Source organism: Suricata suricatta, chromosome 13 (assembly GCF_006229205.1).
Source record: "Suricata suricatta isolate VVHF042 chromosome 13, meerkat_22Aug2017_6uvM2_HiC, whole genome shotgun sequence".
Lineage (NCBI taxonomy): Eukaryota > Metazoa > Chordata > Mammalia > Carnivora > Herpestidae > Suricata > Suricata suricatta.
Window position 1 is genome coordinate 89,113,826 of NC_043712.1, and position 25,387 is coordinate 89,139,212.

General features: G+C 55.6%; 1 protein-coding gene across 2 annotated transcripts in view; it reads right to left on the minus strand.

The window, feature by feature from the left end:
- Nucleotides 1-20,187, minus strand: part of PHF2 (PHD finger protein 2) — a 44,712-nt gene extending 24,525 nt beyond the window's left edge. The window contains exons 1-3 of one of the 2 annotated variants that reach the window (XM_029921085.1): nucleotides 19,993-20,187; nucleotides 11,567-11,652; nucleotides 6,424-6,538 (exon numbers count right to left, since the gene is read on the minus strand). In XM_029921085.1, coding sequence (XP_029776945.1) covers nucleotides 6,424-6,538; nucleotides 11,567-11,652; nucleotides 19,993-20,021 — 230 coding nt within the window. In that variant the 5' untranslated portion in view covers nucleotides 20,022-20,187. The remainder of the gene's footprint in view (nucleotides 1-6,423; nucleotides 6,539-11,566; nucleotides 11,653-19,992) is intronic. The other variant, XM_029921084.1, reaches the window with a different exon arrangement.
- Between the last annotated feature and the right edge of the window lie 5,200 nt (nucleotides 20,188-25,387).

The window sequence follows — 25,387 nt, forward strand, 5'->3', positions numbered from 1 at the left end:
CACTTTTGAAAAAAATTTAAGAACTCAACAGATGCATTCAATAGTAGCTGCTTGGAAAAAAAAGGTCAATTTGATGAAATACTTGAAAAGTAATACAGAGAAAGGGGGTGAAATAATACAGAGAAAGGGGGTGAAATGCTATTTAAAAAAATAATCATTTTTCCAAATTGAGATAAGACACAATTCCTCAAACTGAAAGACCTTACTGAGTTCTGAGTAGAATTAATAAAAAGAAAGGCACATCCAGAGGCGCGGTACCACATCCACAGTCCACCAGGGACAAGGGGACAATGTGAGAAGTTTTCAGAGAAAAAAAACAGATTATTTGCCAAAACCAAACAAACGAACAAATGGCAGCCACAGATATCTCAGAAACAACAGGAGATGCCAAACAACAGAATGATAGTATCTTCAAAGAATTCAAGGAAAATAGCTTTTACTCTAAAATTTTTAGAACCATTTTAGAAAATTAGAACTATTTAAGAACAAGGATGAAATGAAAACATTTTCAAAAAAGAATATTTCTATAGTCCTACTCACCACTGAAGAATATAATTCAATAAGAGAGAAATCAGATCTAGAGGAAAGAAACGGGACTCAAGAAAGAAAATTGGGCTACGGATGTCACACAATCCCTGCCAGAACACCCACTGTAGTCTCTGCAGATGTGGCCTGGCTGAACTTGGAAAGCTGAAGGGAAGGGCAAGGCCCCTGGATGACCAAACCTGTCTTCACAAAGAACAAAGCTGCGGACACTTACAACTTCAAAATTCACTCCAAAGCGACAGTAATCAAAACCGTGTGGTGCCAGCACGAAAGAGAGGAGTTCAGTGAAGCCGGACCCAGTGTCCAGAAATAAACCCAGACATCTACGGCCAACAGCTTTTCCATCAGGAGCCCCAGGACAGCTCAGAGGAGAAAAAAGTCCTTTCAACAAATAGTGCACGGGAGAACTGGACGTCCACATGCAAAAGAATGAAGGGAAACCCCTACCTCACGTCATATACAAAAACTAACTCAAAATGAGCAGAAGACCTACACAGAAAGGCTGGAACTGTAGAACTTTCAGAAGAAAGCACAGACACAGACACAAATCTTCACAACCTTGAATTTGACAGTGGTTTCCTAGAAGCCAAAACCATGAGCAACAACTATAAAAATGAACGAATTTGATTCCATCAAAATTATAAACATTTGCATTTTGAGGGACACCATGAAGAAAGTGGAAAGGCGGCCATAGAACAGGAGAAAGTATCTGCTCAGTGACAAGTATCTAGAATATGTAAAGAACTTTTACAACTCAACAATAAAAAGAGAATCCAAAAACGAGAGGGGTTAACGTAATGTGGAACTGGACTTCTGGTTTCAACTCCAACATGTAAAGAGCTTAGAAATGGTCATTCTTGTCCTTACAACAAGAAAAAAAAAAGGTGAAGAGACTGAAAAGGAAGGAATTTTCTTAGATTCACTGAAAATCAGGGTTACAGGGCCAACCCCAAATCTGGGGAGACAGGCAAACACAGAGAATCACCACAGAGAGGACCTTACCTGAAGCAGAAGCAGCTGGGGGCGGTAACCAGGAGGAATAAAGTGATTTCTGACAAAGTGCAGAGGTTGAGTGTGAACTAGCTGCAGAGTTAAGAACTCATGGGGCCCAGCGTCAGAGGAGACCCACACTTTCACGGGTTCTACCCACAGGTTCTCCTGGTGAAGATCTGTCCTATTTCAGACACAGTTAGGGGCGAACGACCACGCGTGAACACACTCCGAGTGTCCTCTGTAACAATGTCTGCCTTCCAGGAGCCCCTGCTTAGCCAGGCCCTCAGCTGATGGGGGGGGGGTAAGCAAGTGCCCCCGCAGCCCCCCCACCAGGCCCTCAGCTGACGGGGGAGGGCAAGTGCCCCTCCAGCTTCCTGTCTCAGGGAAGGAGAGAAAAGGCAAAGGCCAGTGGGAATGGCCCGAGCCCTGGGGCCGCTGCAACACTGAGGTGTGTTACTCCGCTCTAGGACGTCCCCTCCCCCGGTCCCAGCACCACACAATGACGTGATGACAACTGAGCACGGCTGGCCGGGAGAGCTGCAGGGCAGACTCTGTTCAAGAAGGAGTTGTTAGGGACACCCCGCGAGAACAGGAGAAAAGGGCAACACAAGGAACGTGGGAGAAAGTCATGTGTCTGGCGCCTACAGCTACAGCGAACACGACCCAGGCCCTAGTCTGGTCAACACAAAACCTCCCTCTAACCGCGTAATGACTTCAGTCCCTTTGACTCAACACATCATGTCCAGCTTTCACCAAAAAATAACAAGACACACTAAATGGCGAAAAAGCATAGTCTAAAGACACAAAGCAAATCACCTCACCCCTGTCGGAATGGCTGAAGTCAAAGAGACAGGAAAGAGCAGTGCTGCCGGGGACGTGGAGCCTCGCGTTCTGCCGGTGGGGGCGCAGATGGGCCGCCGCGCCGGGGAGCAGCACGCGGGCCTCGGGACATGGAGGCCAGGGTTGCCTGGTGGCCCAGGAGTTCTCTCCTGGGCGCTTACCCAAAGGAAGTGAAAGCACTGATCACAAAGATGCACCCCAAGTTCGTAGCCGCAGCATCAGCGATGGCCAAGATACAGAAAGAGCCCAGCGTCCATCAACTGAGGAATGGACAGAGAAGATGTGGCGTGCACACACACACACACACACACACACACACACACACACACGTATACACACACACGATGGAATACCGCTAAGACCCAAAAAAAGAATGAAATCTTGCCATTTGCAACGCCATGTCTGGAGCTAGAGAGCATACTGTTAAGTATAATACAAATACCATTTTTGACTCAAATGTGGAATTTAAGAAACTAAACAAATGAACAGAGAACAGGGGCGCCTGGGGGGCTCAGTCGGTTAAGCGTCCGACTTCGGCTCAGGTCATGATCTCATGGTTCAGGAGTTCGAGCCCCATGTCAGGCTCTGTGCTGACAGCTCGGAGCCTGGAGCTGCTTCCGGTTCTGTGTCTCCCTCTCTCTCTGCCCCTCCCCCACTCATGCTCTCTCTCTTTCTCTCTCTCTCTCAAAAATAAATACAACATTTTTAAAAAATGAACAAAGAATGAGACAATAAAGACAGACCCTTAAATACAGAGAACCGACTGGTGGTTACCAGAGCGACGGCTGTGGGGATGGGTGACCAGGGGAGGGGGCAATGGTGCGCACCTCGTGATGAGCACTGAGGGACGGATGAGGCCCTGACTCACGGTTGGACACGTGAAACTAATGTAACAGTGCATGTGAATTATACTTCAATTAAAAATAAAAAGTTTTCAGGTACCAGGACACAGCTCAGCTAGAGCACAGAATCTGGAATTAGAAGATAGGAAATTTTTTAAAATTAGGATTACTGTGTTAGGAGTGCTAATGGAAAAAGTGAACAGCATGCAAGTATAGACGGAAAATGTAAGCAGAGAAGTGGACACTCTAGGAATCAAAAGGAAATGATAGAAATTATGAAAAATGGTAACAGAAATGACGAATGCCTTTGACAGGCTCATCAGTGAGTAGACTGCACGTGCTGCGAAAAGACTCAGGAAGCCTGACGTTAGGTGATAAAATCTGCTCGACCTGAAACATAAAGAAAAAAAAGAATGAAAAGAGCAGGGACCAGGCCATCCCAGAAGGACAGCACAAGCACAGGAAGAGCAGCGTGCGCAGGACGACCAGGCCGGGAATAAAAGGGAAAGGGGCAGGAGAGATATTTGAAGTAATGATCGCTGAGAATTTTCTAAAATTAATGACAGATGTGAAACCACAGATCCAGAAAACAGAGAGCACACCACGCAGGATCAACACCTGTCAGCGACACCTAGACATGCCCTAATCAAACTGCAAAGCAGGAGAGGCAGCGTCCCAACAGAGGCCACACGACAACGACCTGTCTCCGGCACGGCAGCGGACCCACACTGCAGTGAAACTGGTGGAAATTATTTTGAAGAACAACAATTCAAAACCTCTGGAAATGGTTCTAAGAGCAAGTAGCAAATGAAGAAACACCCAGTCGAGAAAATCTATGAAACCCTGGCAGGAAAGGCATGTGCCTGACACACGGACTGAGTCGGTCCCTCCCTGCACCCCCTGGCCCGGCGAGCGACCACCCGCCCCCCGGAAGGCTGCAGCCAGGGGCCCAGGAGAGCTGAGCGGGAGCGCTCCCCAGCGTCCCTCCCGGAGGACCAGGACGGCAGCCTCTGTCATCTGCACCAGCACCAGCTGGCTGTCCTGACGCTAAGTCTTGGGCAAGGGCAGCCAAGACACGGGGGCCCTTCTTCCCCTTGGCCCACACTTGTGGAGGCTGCCCCCAGCGTGCCGGGGCCCTGATCACCTTGTCCAGCCTCTTCTGCTTAACATTCTGCTGGAATTCCTGGCCAGAGCAATCAGGCAAGGAAAAAAAGGTAACGCAGACGGGAAGGGAAGAAAGAAAACCATCACAGATGACATGATCTTGTATATAGAAAAGAGTAAGGGATCTACTAAAAAGCTGTTAGAACTAATAAACCAGCTCAGCAAGGTGGCCGGATAGAAGATCAATATATAAAAATCAATTCTATTTCAGGACCGTAGCAATGAACCCTCTGGAAATAAAATTAAGAAAATTCCATTTGAAAGAGCAGCAAAAAGAATAAGTTACTTATGAATAAACTTAACAAAGGAAGTACAAAACTCTGAAAACCACCAAACTCTGTTGAAGGAAACTTAAAAGATCCTAATAAATGGGAGACTATGCCTGTTCGCGGGTCAGAAGACTTCGGGCTTTTCAGATGACAACACCCTGATTCTACTGATGGACAGATCCAGCACGGCCCATATCAGACTCCCCTGCAGACCCGACAAGATGATTCTAAAACTCATATGTAATAGCAGCAGACCCAGAATAGCCAGAACGATTTTTAAAAAGAAAAACAAAGCTGGAGGGACCCCTGGGGGGCTCAGTTGGTTAAGTGTCCGACTTCAGCTCAGGTCATGAGCTCACGGGTCATGAGTTCGAGCCCCGCGTCAGGCTCTGTGCTGACAGCTCAGAGCCTGGAGCCTGCTTTGGAGTCTGTGTCTCCCTCTCTCTCTCTCTCTCTGCCCCTTCCCTATCTGTGCTCTGTCTCTCTCTGTCTCTCAAGAATCAATATGTAAAAAAATTTAAAAAAAGAATTCTCTGACTCAATAGTTAAGACACAAAAATTAAAAATAGGCAAAGGGTCTGAGCTGACAACTCTCCAAGGTGACATACGAAATGACCGCCACGCACACACCTGAGGGAAATGCAGGTCAAACCAGAGGGAGGAAACCTCACACCTATAAGGACAGTTACAATCAAAATGCCAGGTAACCACACGGGCCAGCGAGGCCACTCAGAACCTGGGCCCCACGCTGCGCTGGTGGGGACGGCAGCGCCGTAACCACTGGAGAACGGTCTGGCGTTGGCTCAGAGAACTGCATACGGGGCCACTGCTCCCAAATCCCTGGAAACACGTCCCCCAGAATCCGGCGTGAGAGTGTGTCTAGCAGAGCGGCCCGCAGCAGCCAGAAATCAGAGCCCCCGCGCGTCAGCGGCCCGACGGATAACCGACACGCCGTGTGTCCACACGACAGAACGTCAAACAGGCACGCGGGGTGATGAACACGTTCTGAATCAGCTGCTGGCGGTGCACACATCTGAGAAGCGAGTCATACGCCTGAAATGGGTGAGCTGTAAGGTCTGCGAGTTTATCTCCAAAGAAGTCAGGGAAAGGCAAGAAGCCAGAGGAGGGAGGTCCCTCGTCCTGGAGAGTCGCACCGGATCCCTCAGGAGACCTCATGTGTGCCAGAGGACAGGGGGCGAGATATAAGAAGTGCTAAAAGGAAAGAACTGACCAGGTAGGATTCTGGGTCCAGTGAGTTACTCTTCAAAAGTAGAGGAGAAACAAAAGACTCTGTCAGACAAACAACAAGTCCTCCAGCCCTGAGGGGCCAGGTGGCCCAGAGCAGCTTGAAAAGCACAGGTCTGTGTGTCAGGGTCCCCGCGGCCCTGCCCCTGCCCTCCACCCTTCACCCGCATGCAGGACACGGGTTCAAGCGGGCAGTGCCCTGAGAAGGGGACCTGGGGACAGCCTGCCAGGCCCAGGGACAGAGGGCCATGTCTGGGGCAGGACCCCAGCCCCCACTCCTCACCCACCAGAACCTGAGTTCAGCAGCCTCTCTCTCAGGAAGGTTCTGTGGAAAGGGCCATGCCAGGTGGCAGGGCGGGGAAGAGGGGGTACATGATCCCAGAGGAAGAGGGTCCCCAACACCCGTCCTGCAGGTGCTAAGGAAGAGGTCAGCCCCAGAGCACCTAGGGCGTAGGGGGGCTGTGCTGCTCCCCTGGAGGGAAGGCGTGCCCCTGAGCCCCCAGCGCGAGGCCGCCACCGCCCACCTGGGGAAGGTCCGACTCCGCAGCTCCTTGATGAAGAGCTGGCTGCCGTTCTGTACGGGCTTCACGTCGGGCGTCTGCCCAGGGCCGTGCTTCTGCCAGGCCCGCTTCTTCTTCACTGCGGGGATACAGAGGCAGATGGCACCGGAGCGGCCCGCCCAGAGGACAGTCCGGTGTCCCCCAGGGGCTGCCCACCCACCACCCTCCCCAGCCTTGGGTCATGGCCCCACCCCTGCCCCGCCCCTCTGGCTCAGCCGACCAGACCCCGAAGCTGGGACAGCCCAGGACCCTTCCCGTTAGCACCCAGTCTGCTGAGAGCACGCCCAAGGGGACACCTCCACCCAGGTTTGCCACCTCCCTGCCACGACCTTCACTGCCCTGAGCCCACCGCTGGGGCAGGAGCAGGTGGCCCCTCCCTGCCCTGCCCACATCCCGCCCCTGTGTGTCCCTCTGACGCCGCCACCCTGCCTGCTGACTACGGTCCTCGAGCTCCCAGGGCACTGGCACCCCATTCCGGACTCTTTACACGCAAGTGTATGCACACACCCCTACTAGACTGTGACACATTCGCACACCCATGCATATGCACACACATGCCCACAGTGCACACAGAACACGTTTGCACACATGTGTACACACGAACTCACACACCGACTAGACTGTGGCGCATTTGCACACACTTGCCTATGTGCACACATGCCCACGTAGTGTACACAAAACTCACATTTGCACACACATGTACACATGCATTCACACACCCACTGGATTGTGGCACATTTGCACACATGCACATATGTGCACACATTTGCCCCCACACACACAAGCACACATCCATATGCATGCCCACACAGTACACACAGAACGTACACACGCACTCACACACCCATTGGACTGTGGTGCATTTGCGCACACGTGCATATGCACACACATGCCCACATAGTGCACACAGAACACACATTTGCACACACACGTACACACTTTCACACCTACTGGGCAGTGGTGCGTTTGTGTACACATGCAGGTGCACACACATGTGTGCATGCACAATCACATGCCCGTGTGTGTGCCCACAGTGCGCACAGAACATGCACACACATACACATGCGCTCACACACTCCTACTACATTGTAAGCCCCTGGAGGGAAAGGAGGGATTTCCTTGTGGCCCCCGCCCCCGCCCCCGCTCAGGGCAGCCCTTGACGACCTGGTGAGGACAGGACTGGAACAGAGACCTCTGGGTGGGCCGGGAAACAGGCTGGCCCCATGACAGACGTGAGACTGGCTGTGAGGGACTGCCAGTGGCCCCTCAGGATGCCCATCCCCCACGGACAAGGACAGGAGGGGGCTGCCACCAATGACCCTGGAGCCTGCCTCCAACAATGGTGCCATGGGGCTAGGTTTGCCCTGGCCAGGGTATGAGTGGATGTTATGGAAGCCTGGCAAGATCCTGCAGGGGGGGACGCGGGCTGGGGGTTCGGCTGGCAGCCCCAGGCACAGACGAGAGATCCGAGGGCTCCCTTACCTGCCCAAATCTTCCTTGCTCCACTAGCCTGTAGCTGTGTGACCTTGGGCAAGTTACTGGGTGTCTCTGTGCTGCAAATTTAATAGCAAGGTCTGGGACCCTCATGAGCTGCAGGAGGGGATTGTGTGCGGCACCCCTGCCCACCCCAGGCACTCTGTGGGGCACACCATGTGCCCACGGCCCCTCCTCTTGGCAAGGCTGCTTGGGCTGAAATCATTTGTTCACAGGGCTCCGTCCCACTCTGAGCCCTTGGGCTCTCCCCACTCGCCCACTGTGCCTGGCACAGTCTGGTACTAGTGGGCACATGGGATGCCTGTGAATGGCTGGGCTCCTGGGCGCTGCATTGGGGCCTCTGGCTACCCTGGCTCAGGCCTCTTCTTCCCAGCGGTTAGCAAGTGCTTGCCGAGCACCCAGCTCTGCACCGGGGTCACCAATGCCACAGCTGGCCTGAAGGCCGTCCCTGCTTCCTGAAGAGCCAGCAGGCTCAGACGGGGAGGGTGCACACAGCCCAGGCAGGGCCTGGGGATGGGGCCACCGCCCTGATGATGGCCCAGGTCACTGACTCTGAAACCAGCCTCCGTATCATCATCCCTCTTCTGGGCCTGCAGCGGCATCAGGATGTGAGCCTGGGCCACCTCGCACGCACCGAGCTTCAGACACCACCAGGCGCGCCACACCGAAGGGCCTGGGGAACAGGGCAGCCACGCATGGCCACCGAGGGGTGGGTGGGCCTTGGCGATCCAGCTGCCCCCGGTGGGCGGCGAGCCTGGCCCCTGATCACTAACGAGGGGTCCAGCACATCCAGGGATTGAGAAGGGGGCGGAAAAGGAGTCCAGCCCACATGCTGGCAGCCATGGGTGACACCGCAGGCAGGGGAGACCAGCGGGACACAGGTCCCTCAGGGCCATCTGGGAGGCAGCAGAGGCTGGGAGAGGGGAGGTGTTGTGGAGGGGACCCCATGGGGGCCCTTCGAGGCTCTCCCAAGCTGGCACCCATATCTGCCCCGCTCCCCACTTCCCAAGGTCTCCCCTGGCAGGTGTGCAGTCGCACGGGGATGAGATGGCACAGGGACACAGACACCTGGCTGGAGGGCCCTGGCCCCCAAGGGCTGGGTGGGGAAACCGAGTCTTGGAGGGCAGGTATGGTCAGGTGACAAAGGCGCAGGGTTAAAGGGCAGTGGGGGGAGCAGCAGCGCCCCCACAGGCCCGCCAGGACCCAGGCCTGGGAGGCAGGTGCTGACTGGGCCAGTGGCCTTCCTGGGCCCTAACTCAGGACTGGACATCGAGGAGCACCTGGAGGAGAGACTGGCCCACCCGACGCCGGGACTGGAGCGCGGGGCTGGGGCGACAGCCACACGCAGAACCACCAGGGAGGCAGGGCGGGCTCTGGGGCTCCTCGCGCACCCCTGGCCAGGGAGCTCCTTCCCTCCCCGGGAACCGAGGCCAGTGCCCTCTCGTCATGATGCCCCACCCCCCTCTGACATCTGCCCAGAGGGAGCCTGGGGCGTGGGGGCGTCGGGTGCCCACCCCCCAGGGCACACAGCCGCAGGGGCTGGAAGGGTAGGAGCGTCAGGGGAGCAGCCAGAGCTGGACGGGCAGGGCAGGGTCAGAGCCGCCGTAAGGACTGAGCCCTCCACTCCTGGGAGCCCTCCTGGCAGCCGGGACCCCTTGCCAGGCCCCAAGTCTGTGCATCTGTGAGCCCCCACGCTCATCGCCACAAACCCACCCAGGGCCCCCCAGCACACCCCATGGCCTCGGGGGATCCCCTGGGGACATGGGGACAGTGAGGGCCCTCACCATGGAGGGTCTGACTGGAGCAGATGCGGCCAACTGACCAGCATGTCACGGACAGTGATGGGCTCCAGTCTGGGCATGGACGCATCTCAAGTGCAGACTGGCAGTGACCGGGGTGCACAGTGGTGGGCAGGGCTGGCCCCTGCACCTCTGCCCTTTGTGGGCACACGGCCTCCAGTAGCAATAGGATTTATAAAGCACATGTGCACAGGCACACACATGCACACACATGTGCGTAATCTTATGCACACGCATGCCCACATTCATGCACACACCCACACGTGGACGCACATGCGAGCGTTTCTGCACACACTCGTGCACACACAAAACATGACCATGTACACACACGCACAGCCGGGCACGCCACAGTGCCAGGAAGGGCCGCCCGCACTTGGCTTTCAGCCTCAGCACAGGGGAGCACAGGGGCTGGGCCTCAGTCAGGAGACACACATGCTCCCAAGAGTGGGCAGCTCCCGGTCAGGGCAGGGTGCTTCCAGGACACACGTCAGTGTTGAAGTTACACTGTGTGTGACACAGACACGCACCTCGGCACCCCGCGGTAGCCCAGCCGGAGCCCAGGTTCACGCGAGAGCCCCCAGACCACAGGGCCCTGCCCCGCCGTCCCTCAGGCCGCTCAGCTCTGTTGTGGGGCAGGTGGGGTCTCCTAGCTCCAGTCCTGCCCCGGGGCCACAGAGTGTGACCCCCCAACTCCCACCCTGTTCATCCCTGAGGCCCTAAGCCTTCTCCGTGGATCATGAGGTGGAGATGCCAGCTAACCCACGAGGTGACAGTGACCCTCCTGCGTCCGCTGTGAAGCAGCGAGCGGAATGATCTCCAGGTAATCACAGCAGGCTGATCGTGAGCGCCAGCGCCCGGCGCACCAGGACGTCAGGGACCCAGGAACCTTCTTGCTGTTCTCACGCATTGGTGCTTTACTGCGTGATAAGCACGTGCTGGGAGCCCAGCCAGTGAAGCCCCACGGCCACGCGGTGACCGTGGTGTGCAGGCCAGAGGTGAGCCACCTGCCTCACCCAGCTCCCCAAGAGACCGGGGCACAGCTCCCAAGACTGCCTGGGCAGCCTTCCCCCACAGAACAGGGTGCCGGCACCCTGTCTCAACCTCCCTGGGATCCACAGCGATCACCCCACAGGAGACGGGGGGCCAGCCTCTGCCTTGTGACTGGGCACCAGGGGGGACTCCCTCTGAAGGGGGAGTGAAAGGATTTCTGGGGCCTGGGGCCCGATGTGGGCCTCCCTCCCCCCACCCCCCAGCCAGCCCAGGACTCAGGATGACAAGGCTCTCATCGGGCACCCAGCCGGGGTCAGCGTCCAGCCCGCACCTTCTCTGAGCACCCACGCCCCAAACCCGGGCCAGAAACCAGAGGCCACATTAACACGCCCACGCCATGTGTCTTGTCCCCAGGCAAGGCCCCTCCCAAGACACTGCAGACCAGGGCACACCCCCTATATTGGCCCAGCCTCAGACCTTACCTCCTTGTGGGGACATGAGCTCCCGGGGGCCTCCGTGGATGAGCCTGCTCCCAAAGGAGCCCCCCCCGGGATATGCCACACCCCCATGGGAAGAGCAGGCAGCAAGGGGCACTGGAAAAGGGACAGCAGGTCCCCAACACAGGCACTCCCAGCCCTTGCGTGGTGTCCCCGTCTCAGGTGGGCCTGGCCCCTCTAAAAGCACAAGCCAAGCGGCCTCAGTGGCGTCTGTGGGCAGGAGCCGCCCGGGAGGAGCAGTGACCGGTCCACAGGGGCCGTGAGCAGGGCGGGCGGTGGCCCCAGGCCCAGCAGCCATGGGAGCTGAGCAGGGCGGCCCCTACTTACGGGTCGACTTGCCGTGGGTTTTCTCGCAGTTCGGGCAGTGGTAAATGTCAATGTCCGGGGCCTCCTCCTCTTCCACTCCCACACAGCTGGAACGGAGGAAACACAGATGTGGCCAGAGTGCAGCTCCTAAGCACTTGCCCGGCAGCGCTCGGGGCGGCTCCTGCTCGCCTCTCAGGAGGGGCCTCGGTGGTCTGAGCCCAGAGGGAGAAGACGTGTGCAAGGACCGGCCCACAGGGAAAGGACGGGGGAGGAGGAAGAGGGCGGGGCAAGGCTGGCCTTGCTACTCATGACCAGGACACACAGGGACCAGGCTGTCCAGCAGGCCTGCCTGCATGGGGCCATTGCTGTCCTGTCACCTAGAGCCAGAGAGGCCAAGGGGGTCTCAGAAATGGGCTGCTCCCACCACTTCACCATGGGCAGCTCAGGGCTATGGGTCAGGCCCCTCCTGACCCCATGGGGGGCTGCTGTACCCCTTCATGACCGTGGATTTGGTCATGGATTCCTAAATAGGACACCAAAAACACAAGCAACGAAAGAAAAATAAGCTGGGGATCATAAACATGTAGAACTTCTGTGCACTGAAGGACACTATGAAGTGAAAGGGTGCCATTCAGAATGGGAGAGAGTATTTGCAAAGTACGTATCTGATGAGGGTCTAGCGTCCAGAGATGCAAAGAGCTTCGTAGCTCGGCACCAAAAAGCCCCACAAATCAGCTTTTAAACGGGCAAAGGGCCTGACCAGGCATTTCTCCACAGATGAGGTGCTGATGCCCACAAGCTCATGAGAGATGCTCATCATTCTTAGTCATCTGAAGTCACCAGCCCCTCCCCTGGGGCTGCTGCACCCGCCCGACCCCTCTGCTCCCTCCCTCCTAGCCCCCAACACCCCTGCCTTTCACAGAAAGAGCTCTGCACCCCGGACCCTGGGCCAGCTGGCCTGCTTGCTCATCCATTGATCAGAGATCACACTGATGTGAGGTCGGCAGGGGCTGAGCAACGGCAGAGCAGGGCCCGTGCTGAGGCCCCAGGGCCCGCGGTGATTCCCCAGGGCACACAGTGAGCCCTGTGGCCCCTGCCCTCCAGGAGTTGTGCCCTTGAGCAAGAGGCAAAACCCTACAGATATTCCGGTCCCACTGGGTCTAGAAACTGGACCCCAGATCCACAGCCATGTGCTCATCCCACATGTTCATCTAGTGTTCACATCTTGAGTCTACACCCCTTGTCCACACTTTGTGTCCACACCCCAGATCCACGCCCCAATTCTACATCCTGTATCCACACTTGGAGTCCACACCCCAGGTCCACACCCCACACCTTAAGTCCACACCCAACGTCCACACCCAGAGTCCACACCCCAGGTCTATGCCCTGACTCTACATCCTACATCCACACCCAAGGCCACGCCTCACGGCCAAACCCCACATCCACACTGCATGTCCACACGTGGAGTCCCTGTCCACTGCATGTCCACACACTGCTCCTGTCACCAGCAACTCCTGGAACAGACACCCAGGAATGGCCACGGGCGCCTACGGCCCATCACGTACTCCTGCCTGGCCACAGGGCCCCAAGGACACACAAAGAGCCCACTCTGCACACAGAAGGTCTGAGGTCAAAACTCAGCCACAGAGGTGGGGGCCCTTTCAGTAGGTCGGGGCCAGGCGCACGGTGCAAGGGGGCTCCGCCCTGGCTCTAAGAGTACAGAGGAGGTGAGGGCTAAGTCCCTAGCCGGTCACAAGGAGGGACCTCAACGTGCCTTAAGCTGCCCTAACTCAGTCACCGCCTACTGGTCCCACATGTCCAGAAGCCCCATCAGGCCCCGGAAGCGCCATGGCATGAACCACACGACAAGTGAGCAAGCTGAGGCCCGGGGGCCACAACGTGTGCGTGCCCACGCCCCTTCCCAGCCCTGGGGGCTCCTTCGTTACCACACCTCCACTCAGGGGTGCTGTCGACCTGAGCCCAGATGAGCTAGCCATCTGCTGCCCTGCACAGGGAGGCCAGACCGAAAGGGAGAGGGAGGGGTGGGGGTCTGGCCCCTGGTTCTACCCAGGACACCTCGGGGCTGCCCCTCACCTGGGAGGGCCACCCAGGGCCTGGACCCAGGGCATTGCTGGGGCCACGGCCAAGGCCCCTCCCCAATGGGAGATGCCAGCAGCCCCCTACGACTAACACGTACCACCACCCGGGCCCTGCCGCCTGAGCCTGTAACCGTGACAAGGGTCACCTGGCTCAGAAGCCAAGGTCCCAGAGCCAGCCCCCTGGCTGAGGTCACACCGAACTCCGGTGTCTCAGGGTCCCAGGACCCACAGTCAGTGTGAACTTCCCAGCAGCGAGCACGCGGCCACAGTGGGGGGAGGACTCCTGCGACCCGAAGTTAGGGCTTCCGCAGCACCTCCTGGGAAGCTATGGGGGAAATCACCCCCGCGTCCTAGAACAGCAGCTGTGGAAAAGTCACAAACATGCTCCCTGCCCTAAAGCCAGCAGCAAGGGCGCGGAGTCCGGAGGAGGCTCGCTGTGCTCCAGGCCCTTAGGCCCCCGGGGTGTGCCCCCGACGCTCGCTGTGAGCTGGGAGGTGCCCGGGCATCGTGCGTCCGTGGCCCGCAGTGCACCCAGTCTTCCTTTCAAAGACAAAACAGAAGCAGCCACCTCTCGTTACCCTGCACTGGCTCTGCCGCAGGTGGTCAGAGAGGTGAGTGGGAACAAAAACCCAAACATGCACACGCCTGAGGGTGGGCTCCACCCATGCCCTCTGTAGCCCCCCGGCCCCCATACGGGCCCCCTGATTTGGAGGTCACCTCCCTGTGGAGACGGCTATTGGGTCAGGACAAGAGCTGGGCCCCCCAGGACTTCTCTGGATGGACGTGGGGGCTCGGCCTGCCCACCACCCGCGTGTCCTGCCGTGTCCGCAGCTGGGCGCCCGAGGCCTTGCCTGCGCCCGCCTGTGTGGGTGTGCGTGCGGGGGACAGAGGCTCCGAGAGCCCGGTGTGCCAAGGAGGGGCGAGGAGACACCCGACTCCGGCTTCCCAAAGTGGGCATGGGACGCAGGCACTGGCGCCTCCGCACGCTCCAGCCCCAAGCAGGGGTTCAGTTACTGGCTGAGGTCCGGACGGATCCAGGACAAGAGGTGCAGATAAGCTGCAAGCCAGCCTGCTGTGTCCCATCCCCACATCGCGCTCATGTGGCGTCTGTACAAGGCAGTCCCCATGGGACACTGGCCCTGCAGAGGCCGTGACCCCAGAAGGTCTGTGAGGCTGGGAGCTGTGAACCAAGCGGTGCCTGTGGGGGGCAGGAAGAAGGCACTGAGGGGGGTAGAAAGGGGGGAGGGGAGGGAAGGGGAAGAAGGAGGGGGAAGGGAGGGATGAGGAGGGAGGAGGGAGAGAAGAGGAAGGGGAGGGAAGGGGAAAGGGACAGGGGAAGGGGTGGCGGGAGGGAGGAGGGGAGGGGGGGGGAGACGGGGGGGGGGGGGGGGGGGGGGGGGGGGGGGGGGGGGGGGGGGGGGGGGGGGGGGGGGGGGGGGGGGGGGGGGGGGGGGGGGGGGGGGGGGGGGGGGGGCAGAGGCAGCAGACCAGGGGTTGGAGGGGTGTTGTGGGACCACAGGATAGGACCCTAGGACATAGGTCTGTCACCCATCAAGAACAGCCTCAGCGGCAGGGACAGGGCGGCCACACAATGGCACTGTCTATGTGTGTGAGCAGCAGCCCCAGGTGGACAGGGGCCTCAGGGGCCACCCAGGCGGCCTAGCCCCAGCGGCCTTGGCAGGAGGCCACGCACCCAGGTTGGGGGCAGCAGGCAGCGGCGTGGGTTAGGAGCCTGCCAGAGCCATGGCTTTGGGCCCTGCTGACCCTGCCCTCCCTCCCGGGACCCCAGGACACAGGCTGCAGCAGTGAGAGTCTCCACAGCTTGCAGGCTCCCGGGAGCTCAGCGGGGGCAATGTCCAGCTGGGGCCCAGGGCGGCGGTGCTGGGACAGCACAGACCCAGGCCCTCGGCGGGCGGGACACCCGGTGCACGTCCCAGACGCAGGCGGAGGCTCCACACGACGGGGGCCACGGGCCACAGGCCAGAGCTGGGGCTGGCCCCTCGGGCGTGTGGCCGCGCAAACCTGAGAGTCAGGGAAACAAACCTGTCACCACGCGCTCAGGGACCTGTGTGGCCAGGCTGCCACTAGACCATCCTCAGAAAAACAGAGTCCATCCTTACGTGCTGAGGGGAAAGAATCCAGGGTGTCCTCACGTTCAAGCACAAGGTGTGCACAGTTCCTCCTGGGGGAGAGCTCAACCAGAATTAGGTCTCCGTGTGTGCGCGTGTGTGACTGTGTGTGACTGTGTAGGTGTGCATGGTTGTGACTATGTAACAGTGTGTGTGACTCTGGGTGTGCATGTGTGTGTGGCTATGTGGGTGACTGTGGATGACTGTGGGGGGACTGTCGGTGTGCATGGGTGTGACTATGTGTGCGTGTGTGTGACTGTGTGTGCGTGTGTGTGTGACTGTGTAGGTGTGCATGGTTATGGCTGTGTGACAGTGTGTGTGACTCTGTATGTGCATGTGTGTGTGACTGTGTGTGTGACTGTGTGGGTGTGCATGGTTGTGAGTGTGTGTGACTCTGTGTGTGCATGTGTGTGTGGCTGTGGATGTGGCTGTGGGTGACTGTGTGTGTGTGTGACTGTGTGGGTGTGCATGACTGTGTGTGTGCGTGTGACTGTGTTGCATGTGACTGTGTGTGCATGTGTGGGTGACTGTGTGCATGTGTGGGTGTGGGTGTGTGTGGTGCTGTGCCTGTACATGTGTATGTGAATGTATGCCTGTGTGCACACGCACTTGTGCCTGGCATGTACTGCATGTCAGTGTGTGGGTGTGGGTGTGCACATTCCTGTGCGTGTGTGGTATGTGTACATGTGTGTTCAGGGAGACAAAATCCAATCATCATTTAACCTTTTCCAAGGTCGTCCCATGGGCCCCCCCTGCTCTGCCCTCCAGCCGGCAGCATTTCATGGAACCCCAGGGTTAGGACCCTGCACACAGAGCTCCTGCCCAGCCTAGAGACCCCACACCGCACTGCTAGGGTTTATGAATTACGTCCTGAAGCCACAATTAAACTGCACCTGGCTTTTTCTATTACTGCCGTCAACAGTGTTGATTCAACCTAAGCCACAAGTTCTGTAACCCTGTCCTGACATTAATTGTTTCCGTTACAGGAAGGAGGAGCCTCAGGAAAAAAAGGAAGTGGCCCCATTTAATTGCAGCGGGGAGGGGTGGGCACAGCCCTGCCCTCACGAGGCCCCCGGGAGCTCAGCGGGGGCAATGTCGAGCTGTCACAACACGAGCAGGGCACCTGCCATGGCAGGACCCGCAGAGGAGGGCGCCTGCTGAGCTCCCGCCACCAGCTTTCTAAAGGTCTCTACTCTCCAGGCCTGGACTCCACAGCCACACACCTGTCCTCAGGCAAAAAGTAGAAATGCACACAAGATTGACGCGCAAAGTGGGTCGTCCATGATTACTTAAAATAGCAGAAATCCGGAGTAGCAAACTGCCGCCAGGAGGTCGGACGCCCAGCAGAAACGTTACACAGCCGATCAGACTCGGGCTGCCCACGCGCTGGAGTCTGACACTTAAGAGCTGCAGACACTAAGACTATAGCGGGGGGCACTGCCGCCCCGGGAGGGCTCCCCACGCCTCACGCCGGCGATAGCACATACACTGTCCTGAACCGAGCGTGCCTCCCCGCGGTGAGAGGCAGCAAGGCCCTGCTGTATCCTGAAAGTCTCCCCCGCACCCTCCCTAGCTCAGCTCCTCCCTCTTTCCCAGGTCCCGGGGCCCCAGGAGAAGGCCTCCTGAGCTGTCCACCCGCAGGGAAGCTGGGACCCCCAGCCTGGAGCCGCCGGGTGCCCCCCAGGGGGCTGCTGGGGGGAGGGGCGGGCTGGCAGACACCTGCAGGCGGTCTGAGCGGCCAGGAGCACCAGAGAGCAGTGCAGGTGTCCTCCATTCCGACCGGCGGCCACAGTGACTTCCCTCCCTCCTCTGCCCTCTCCCTGGTGGCAGCCTCACCCCATGTCAAGCCACCCTTTCAGGACTGCCCTGCTCCCCCTGTTGCTGCCTGCCGGTCTCCGGAGAGGCCCAGAAACTGGTCATTGTGACTTCCGCATGGGGCGGCCATGGGGACACAACTCAGTCATCTCTCAGCTTCAAGACGGTCATTCGCCCCGTGTCAAACTCAAGACAGTCCTTGAGACCCTAACTGTGCCAACACCAGCTAAGTCCCTGAGCACTCAGCCACGGGCCCAGGTGCCACGTGGCCATCTCCACGTGAAGGGATCCACCACGGCGTGAGAAAGGACGTGGCAGCTCCCAGGCCACACGCAGTGGGCAGGGACCGCTCAGGACGCAACTGGGCAGCAGCTGTCCATGGAGTTTGCTGATTGCACCTCCCTCAGAGCCTCAAGCACCAGGTGCCAGGGGGAACTGAGGCCCAGAGAGGCCTGGGCTTGCCGGGACCACATGGGAAGAGGTGGAGGGGGCAGAGATGGGCAGCCCAGGCCCAGCAGCCCCGCAGCTCCCTCTCGGCCAAGGAAGCCCACTGCCTGGGGCTGGGGTGCAGACAGGACCAGACCCCCGATGCGGCCGGGCTTCCAGAGAACAAGTCACAAAGAGGAACAGAGGGAGCAGGGGCCTGGCCACGAGAGCCCCGCCCACCGGGGGCACGTGTGCACGGGGTGCTGGGACACCTGCTCCCCTTCCTGCAGTGTGCTGGGGAGCCCCAGGGTCACAGACCACAGCTTCCACCTGGCCCTCCTGAGGACCTGGCCACAGAGCAGGGACAGGAGTTCACGGATTCGGGTGCAGTCTGCTTGCCGAGTCCAATATACAGACTCACAGGAAAAAACAACGTGATTATTGTCTGAAGTCACTAGGCTTTGGTGTGACTATTGCATAGCCAGAGATAACAGGGCTCTGGGGAAGAAGTGGGTGCTCAGAAGAGACGAAAATAGCCTCTAAAACAAACAAAAGAACTATTCTCCTAGCCCTTGCTGGTGGGAGAGGTGAGTTCCAGAGGGTCTGGATGTATAACACCAGCATAATCTCTGGTATAGTGGAGTGTCCTATAAACAGTTTCCTGCCTGTTACAGCCATTGTCATCCTCATCACCACCACCACCATCACCATTGTCATCACCACTCCCATCACCATTAGCATGTCATCACCACTATTACCACCACCGCCATCATCACCACCATCACCACAACCATCACCAGTATCATCACCATCATCACCACCATCACCACTGTCAACACTATCATCACCGTCATCACCACCATCACCACCGTCACCACCACCATCATCATCACCACTATTACCATCACCATCATCATCGCCAATGTCACGATAATCATCACCACCATCACCACCGTCACCACCACCATCATCATCACCACTCCCATCACCATTAGCATGTCATCACCACTATTACCACCACCACCATCATCACCACCATCACCACCACCATCACCACTATCATCACCGTCATCACCACCATCACCACCGTCAACACTATCATCACCATCATCACCACCATCACCACAACCATCACCAGTATCATCACCACCATCACCACCATCATCACCACCATCACCACTATCATCACCGTCATCACCACCATCACCACCATCATCGTCATCACCACTCCCATCACCATTAGCATGTCATCACCACTATTACCACCACCATCATCATCGCCAATGTCACGATAATCATCACCACCACCATCATCACTAGCATCACCATCATCACCACCATCACCATCTTCATCATCACCAACAACATCTTCGTCCCTCAAGGGCCCAAGTCACTCATATGGACTTAACTGAAACAATGCAGTGCACTCCCAAGGGTGGCCTCCATAAAATCCTACTCCAAAAGCATTTAAAAGCACAAAACCACATGTGTAGGTTTAGTTCAGCTAGGTGTTTGGTGGAGAGAAGTAAACGGGGCACACAGGCTCTAATTAACCAAGGCCACCTCAGGGCTGCCCCTGGTCCCTAAGGGAGAACCTGGCCCTTCTCACACGTCAGAGAGATGCAGCCAAGTGGGACACCTCCCCATGGCCCTCCAAGGGTGCCCTGCCACCAGCCTCCTGGATGCAAAGATGCAAATAATCCCAAACGATGAACAGCAGCACCAGGAGCGAAAGATACCAAGTCCTCAAACCAATGGCTGCTTTCTGTGGAGTCCTGTGTGCCTCAGGGAAGCCTCGGTCCGGTGCGGACTGTCCATCGAGGATGCAGTAAACGGCAGGAAGACCTTGTCTTTTGTGTGTGGGAGAAAACACACAACGAGGTCTGCTGACCAATGGTTTAAATCACGACGTTAAGTGAATACTTCACATAAAAATACGGCTTTTCAGCATGAGAAGAAACGCAACAGCACTTACAGTAAGATGTGCAACCCGGCCGCGAGCATCCCACCCAGCGGCTGCGCGGCCTGGGGGCTGCCGGGCACGTGGTGGCAGGGCACGCAGACGGCGTCCCCCTGTGTCCCCAGCAGAAACACAGGGGCACAGCCTCTGAGGTGGGAGGTGCTGGCCCAGAAGGGCACACACACCGTTGCCTGCGGCCTTCGCAGAAACGTCCAGGCACACAGGCGCAGCTGTGAAGTGCACACCTACAGCAGCCACAGCCAGCCGTCCATCCGTGAAAAGCTTAGGTACATATCTGGAAAGCCGAGAAGTACACACCCTACCTGCTGACCCAGAACAACCTCGGGGTGCACCGGCCCTTCCCTCGCTGACCCGGAAGTCCCCAGGGCATACTTACTGTTCACAGAGGGCGTAAGCTGCAGTGTGTGCGGTGCACACCCATTTTCTTGTCGGGAACTATTGGAAACGCGTAATCATGCCCCTCTGTGACCAGCACGTTCTGGGAAGACTCAGAAACCTGACGCCAGTGGCCATCTCTTGGACTGGTGGTCAGCAGCGAGGGGACAGACTTGTCACTGGACACAAGTTTTTGACTGTTGAATTTTTTCCTGTGTATGCACATTACTGTCTTCCTTCAAAAAATTTAAAGAACTATAATCACAATAAGCAGAGCTTTTTCGATTTTTGTATGCACAGTTTTTAAAAAACACTCTTCTGACTCTCAAAATAAACCTATAGAGCATGCAGGTCAAGTGCAAGTGTTGATCCGTGCTTGTGGTGAGCGGCCAGGACCTTCCAAGAGCAGTTTCAAGTGGGCGAGAAGCTAAGGCTCCGGCAGCACGAGAAGTGAAAGGACCCTCAGTACGACTCCATCCTGTCCAGGCTTTTCATTCGTGACGTGAAGACACGGAGGCCAAGTGTGGACAATGTGCCCACCCAGCCTACGTTCCCACCTTCTACACATCACGGTTGGTGCTGTTCTGGGTACCCTAGGGAAGGGGGCATCAGAAGCTCCTGCGATCACAGGGCTGCAGAGACCAAGCACGTTGCTGCACAGCGGGCACCTGGGAGTCACCTAGAACAACCTGCCAAACAGGCCCTGACCATCTGTGCACGGGGACACAGCCCCCAGGGAGGGAGTGGACAGGGGTGGGGACAGAGGTGCAGCCCCCACTCAGCCCAGCAAGGAGCAGAGGGCATGGCAGCCGGCGGGCAACGCAGGCCCACCGGGCGCCCTGCAGATGTGCCCTGAGTACCGTCAGATCCCCTGGCTTCTCAAGAAAATCTGTAAATGCACATCTTTAGGTAAAATCTCTGACTTCCATATATCACAGCTAATGGAACTGGTTTTGAAACCGCCATGGACCAACATCATGAGCCCAACAGGCATGCTGGTTGGCAGCTTGCAACCTCTACCCCGCCTCCCCTTGGGAGTCACGTCAGCAGCATGCCCCCCAACCCCAGCCTGGTGATGAGAGATGCCACCAGTGTCTGAGGCCTCCAAGCCTTCCCTCCGTGGTGGGGCCTCAGTGCTGATGTCTAGGGTGGCAGCCCTCCTCCCCGGCCAACACAGCGTCTGCTCACCCTGACCAAGAGGCAGTCCAGCAGCCTGGGGACCACAAGTGTCCTAGCAGATGTCAGGCCTGGGGCCTCTCTGGGATGTCCACCTGGCTGGTATGCAGCCAAGGACACTGCGAGTTGGGCTCCAACCGGGCCGCGGCAGCATTAGGATGGCGGGGGCAGGCAGGGGAGGAAGCTGGCCTGGGCACGGCCCCTCTGGGCCTCCCTCAGCACCCCTGTCCACAAGCAGTGGGAACAGCAGAGACCAAAACCTCATGGACCAAAGAATCCAACAGCAGGGGAGCTGTTAGGTCAGGACCCACCTAATGGACCATGATGCACCCGAGTGCTTTACTGACCGGGACACATTTATGCTGTGATGTGGGGGAAAACACACCGACTCACCCAGGAGAGACGCAAACGTGTACAGAGGTTACAAGTGAGCCCCTCTAAGATGGTAGCATCTGAGAGGTACCGTTTTCTTGTCTTTAAAACAGTTTTTGCAATAAAATGACAAGGCACACAGGATCAAAATACAGCTTGAAGAGGAAGAGAAAGCCTAAGAACCAGGTATGGCAGAAACCTCAGAATGATCAGATCAGGAATCTACAACGGCTGGGATTAATCCGTGAGGGCTTTCGTGGAAAGGTGGACAGCAGGTGAGCACAGACGGGTGGCGTAAAACAGAAAGATGGGAAATCAGAGGAGGAAACAAGAGGAAACGCTAGTCATCAAAACCACCGCAACAGAAAATGCTTTCAAGGCGCTCGGCACCGACTGGCCAAGGCCAACGTAAGGACGTGTGAGCATGAAGACAGGTCAACAGAAACTTCCAAAACTGAAGAACAAAGAGCGAAAAGGAAGAAAAACATGGGCCAGAAAAATCCAAGGCCAGAAGGAGACAAAAGAGAGGAACTGAGGATAGCGCTCAAGTAATAATGGCCAAAATTAATTCCAGACGCCAAGCCCAGATCCAGGAAGCTCAGCGAGCACCAAGCCCAGATCCAGGAAGCTCAGCGAGCACCAAGCCCAGATCCAGGAAGCTCAGCGAGCACCAAGCCCAGATCCAGGAAGCTCAGCGAACACCAAGCAGACTATATACCAAATAAATTTGCACCTTGGCGTATCACATTTCAAACTGCAGAAAATCAAAATGAGAAAATCTTGAAAATAAAAAAAGCCAGAGGGGCTGCAGAAGAGCAAGGGTAAGAATTAGAGCTTCTGCTCAGAGACCATGCAAACAGGAAGAGTAGAATGAAACATTTAAATTGTTGACCAAAAAAAAACCACCCAGAATTTGTATCCTGAAAATGTATCCTTCAAAGGTAAAAAAGAAATAAAGACTTTCTCAGACAAACAGTTGAGGGGATTTGTCACCAGAAGGCCAGCCTTGCAAGAAATGTTAAAATATCTTCAGAGAGAAGGAAAGAATATAGGTCACAGATCTGGATCTTCATAAAGAAAAGATGAGTGTTAGAGAAGGTATAAATTAAGGGGAGTAAAATATTTTCTTATTCTTATTGCTGTAACAAGTAATTTGTTCAAAATAAGAGAGCCACATGTGTTGATTATAGCTTAGGGATAAATTATATGAATGACAGCTCTTGTATAAGAATTGGGAATGCTGTTGGAAAGAGCTCATCCTGGGGCACCTGGGGGCTCAGTTAGTTAAGCCTGTGACTTCAGCTCAGGTCATGATCTCGCAGGAAGTGAGTTCGAGCCCCTGTGCTGACCGCTCTGAGCCTGGAGCCTGCTTCGGATTCTGTGTCTCCCTCTCCCTCTGCCCCTCCCCTGCTCACGCTGTCTCTCAAAAATAAACAAACATTAAAAAAATTAAAAAGGCGTTTATATTGCTATAACAGTATATTTGCAAGTGGGCCTGGCTTAGCCATACTGTATGTACAGTAAACACAAGGGCAGCTGCTACAACATTTAAAAAGTTAAAAAAGAAATACTATTGATAAACGAGATGCGGAAAAAGAAATGAAATCATGTAAAATGCTTGATTAAAACCAGAGAAGGCAGAAAAAGAGCAGAAGACAAAAACCAAAACAAAGAACAGGGACAAGAAAGAGAAAGAGAAACAAATACGGTAGATACTAATCCAGCATTATCAGTGGTCATCATAATTACCAGTCGTCTAAACATACAAAGAGACAGAGACCGTAAGGGTGAGAGGAAAAGCAGGACTTTACTGTATATAGTCTATCGGAAACCTGCTCTAAATATAAAAATACAGATAGACTAAAAGTAGAGTGATGGTGTGGGGGAGGGGAGGGGAATGTCTTTGTGCCTGTGGGAAAAACAAAACAAGTTTCGGTGTGCCTGGCTGGCTCAGTCAGTAGAACATTTGACTTTTTGTTTTTAAATTTTTTAACGTTTATTTATTTTTGAGAGAGAGAGAGAGAGACAGGGGGCAAGTAGCGAGAGGGGCAGAGAGAGTGGGAGACACAGAATCCGAAGCAGGTTCCAGGCTCCGAGCTGTCAGCACAGAGCCCGACGTGGGGCTCGAACCCATAAACCGTGAGATCATGACCCGAGCCGAAGCCGGACGCTTAACCGACTGAGCCCCCCGGGCGCCCAGAACAGGGTTGTAAGTTTGAGCCCTGTGTTGGGTATAAAAATTACTTAAAAATAAAATGTTTTTCAGAAAAGAATTTTTAAAAACTTAGTACATAAATAAAAATGACAATGTTTTAAGCGGGGGGAAGGGATGAAGAAAGTTAAACCATAGTGACACAAATCACAGGAAAACCAGAGTAACGATACTAATCTCAGACAAGGTAAACTCTGGAGCAAGAAAACTCACTGGGATAAGAGGGTGGAGCGTTATCTAATAAGAAAGGGTTAGTTTTCCAAGAAGACCTGAAAATCCTTCACGCGCCTCATAACAGAGCATCAAGCTACACGAGGCACAAACTAATAGAAAGGAAACCAGATGTGCTGTCCTGGCAGTTTCCACACCCTCTATCAGCCGTTAACAGCGTCAGCCGACAAGTATCAGTAAGGACACAGCCGAGCTGAACACCGCCATCAGTCAGCCGGGGCGGATCGATACTTAGAGAATACTTAAGCAACAAAGGCAGAGTAAACATTCCTCTCCAGCTCACACAGACATTTACCAAAAGAGGTCATGTTCTCAGCCACAAAACACACCTGAACAAATTTAAAGAAATTGTGCAAAGGATACTCTCACACCACAATGGAATTACACTAGAAATCAATAACACAAAGTATCTGGACAACTCTAAACTTGGAAGATTGAATAACACTCTTCCAGATAACACAGAGATCAAATTTGAGGAAAAATTTTTAAACATTTCTGGGGCACCTGGGTGGCTTAGTCGGTGGAGCATCTGACTTCGGCTCAGGTCATGATCTCACAGCTTGTGGGTTCAAGCCCCGCATCGGGCTCTGCTCTGAGCGCTTGCTCCGAGCCTGGATGGAGCCTGCTTCAGATTCCCTCCTTCTCTCTCTGCCCCTTCCCCGCTCGTGCTCTCACTCTGTCTCGCAAAAATAAATAAATGTAACTAAATAATAATATATTTTTAACTAAATAGAAATGAAATACTTAGCAAAATTTGTGGGATTCAGTGAAAGCAGTGCTTAAAGAGTGATTTATAGCACTGAATGCAAATGTTACAAAAGAATGTCTAAATCCAACCATCACTTACACCTGAGGAAACTAGAAAAAGAAAAAATCCACAGAAAAAGAAAAGAAAGTCTAAAGTAAGCAGAAGACATAATGAAAATTAGAGCAGAATCAATGAAATTGAAAACATCAAACAGAGAAAAGTCAAGGAAAGCAAAAGATGATTGAAGAGAACAATCTATTGATATGCTCTACCCA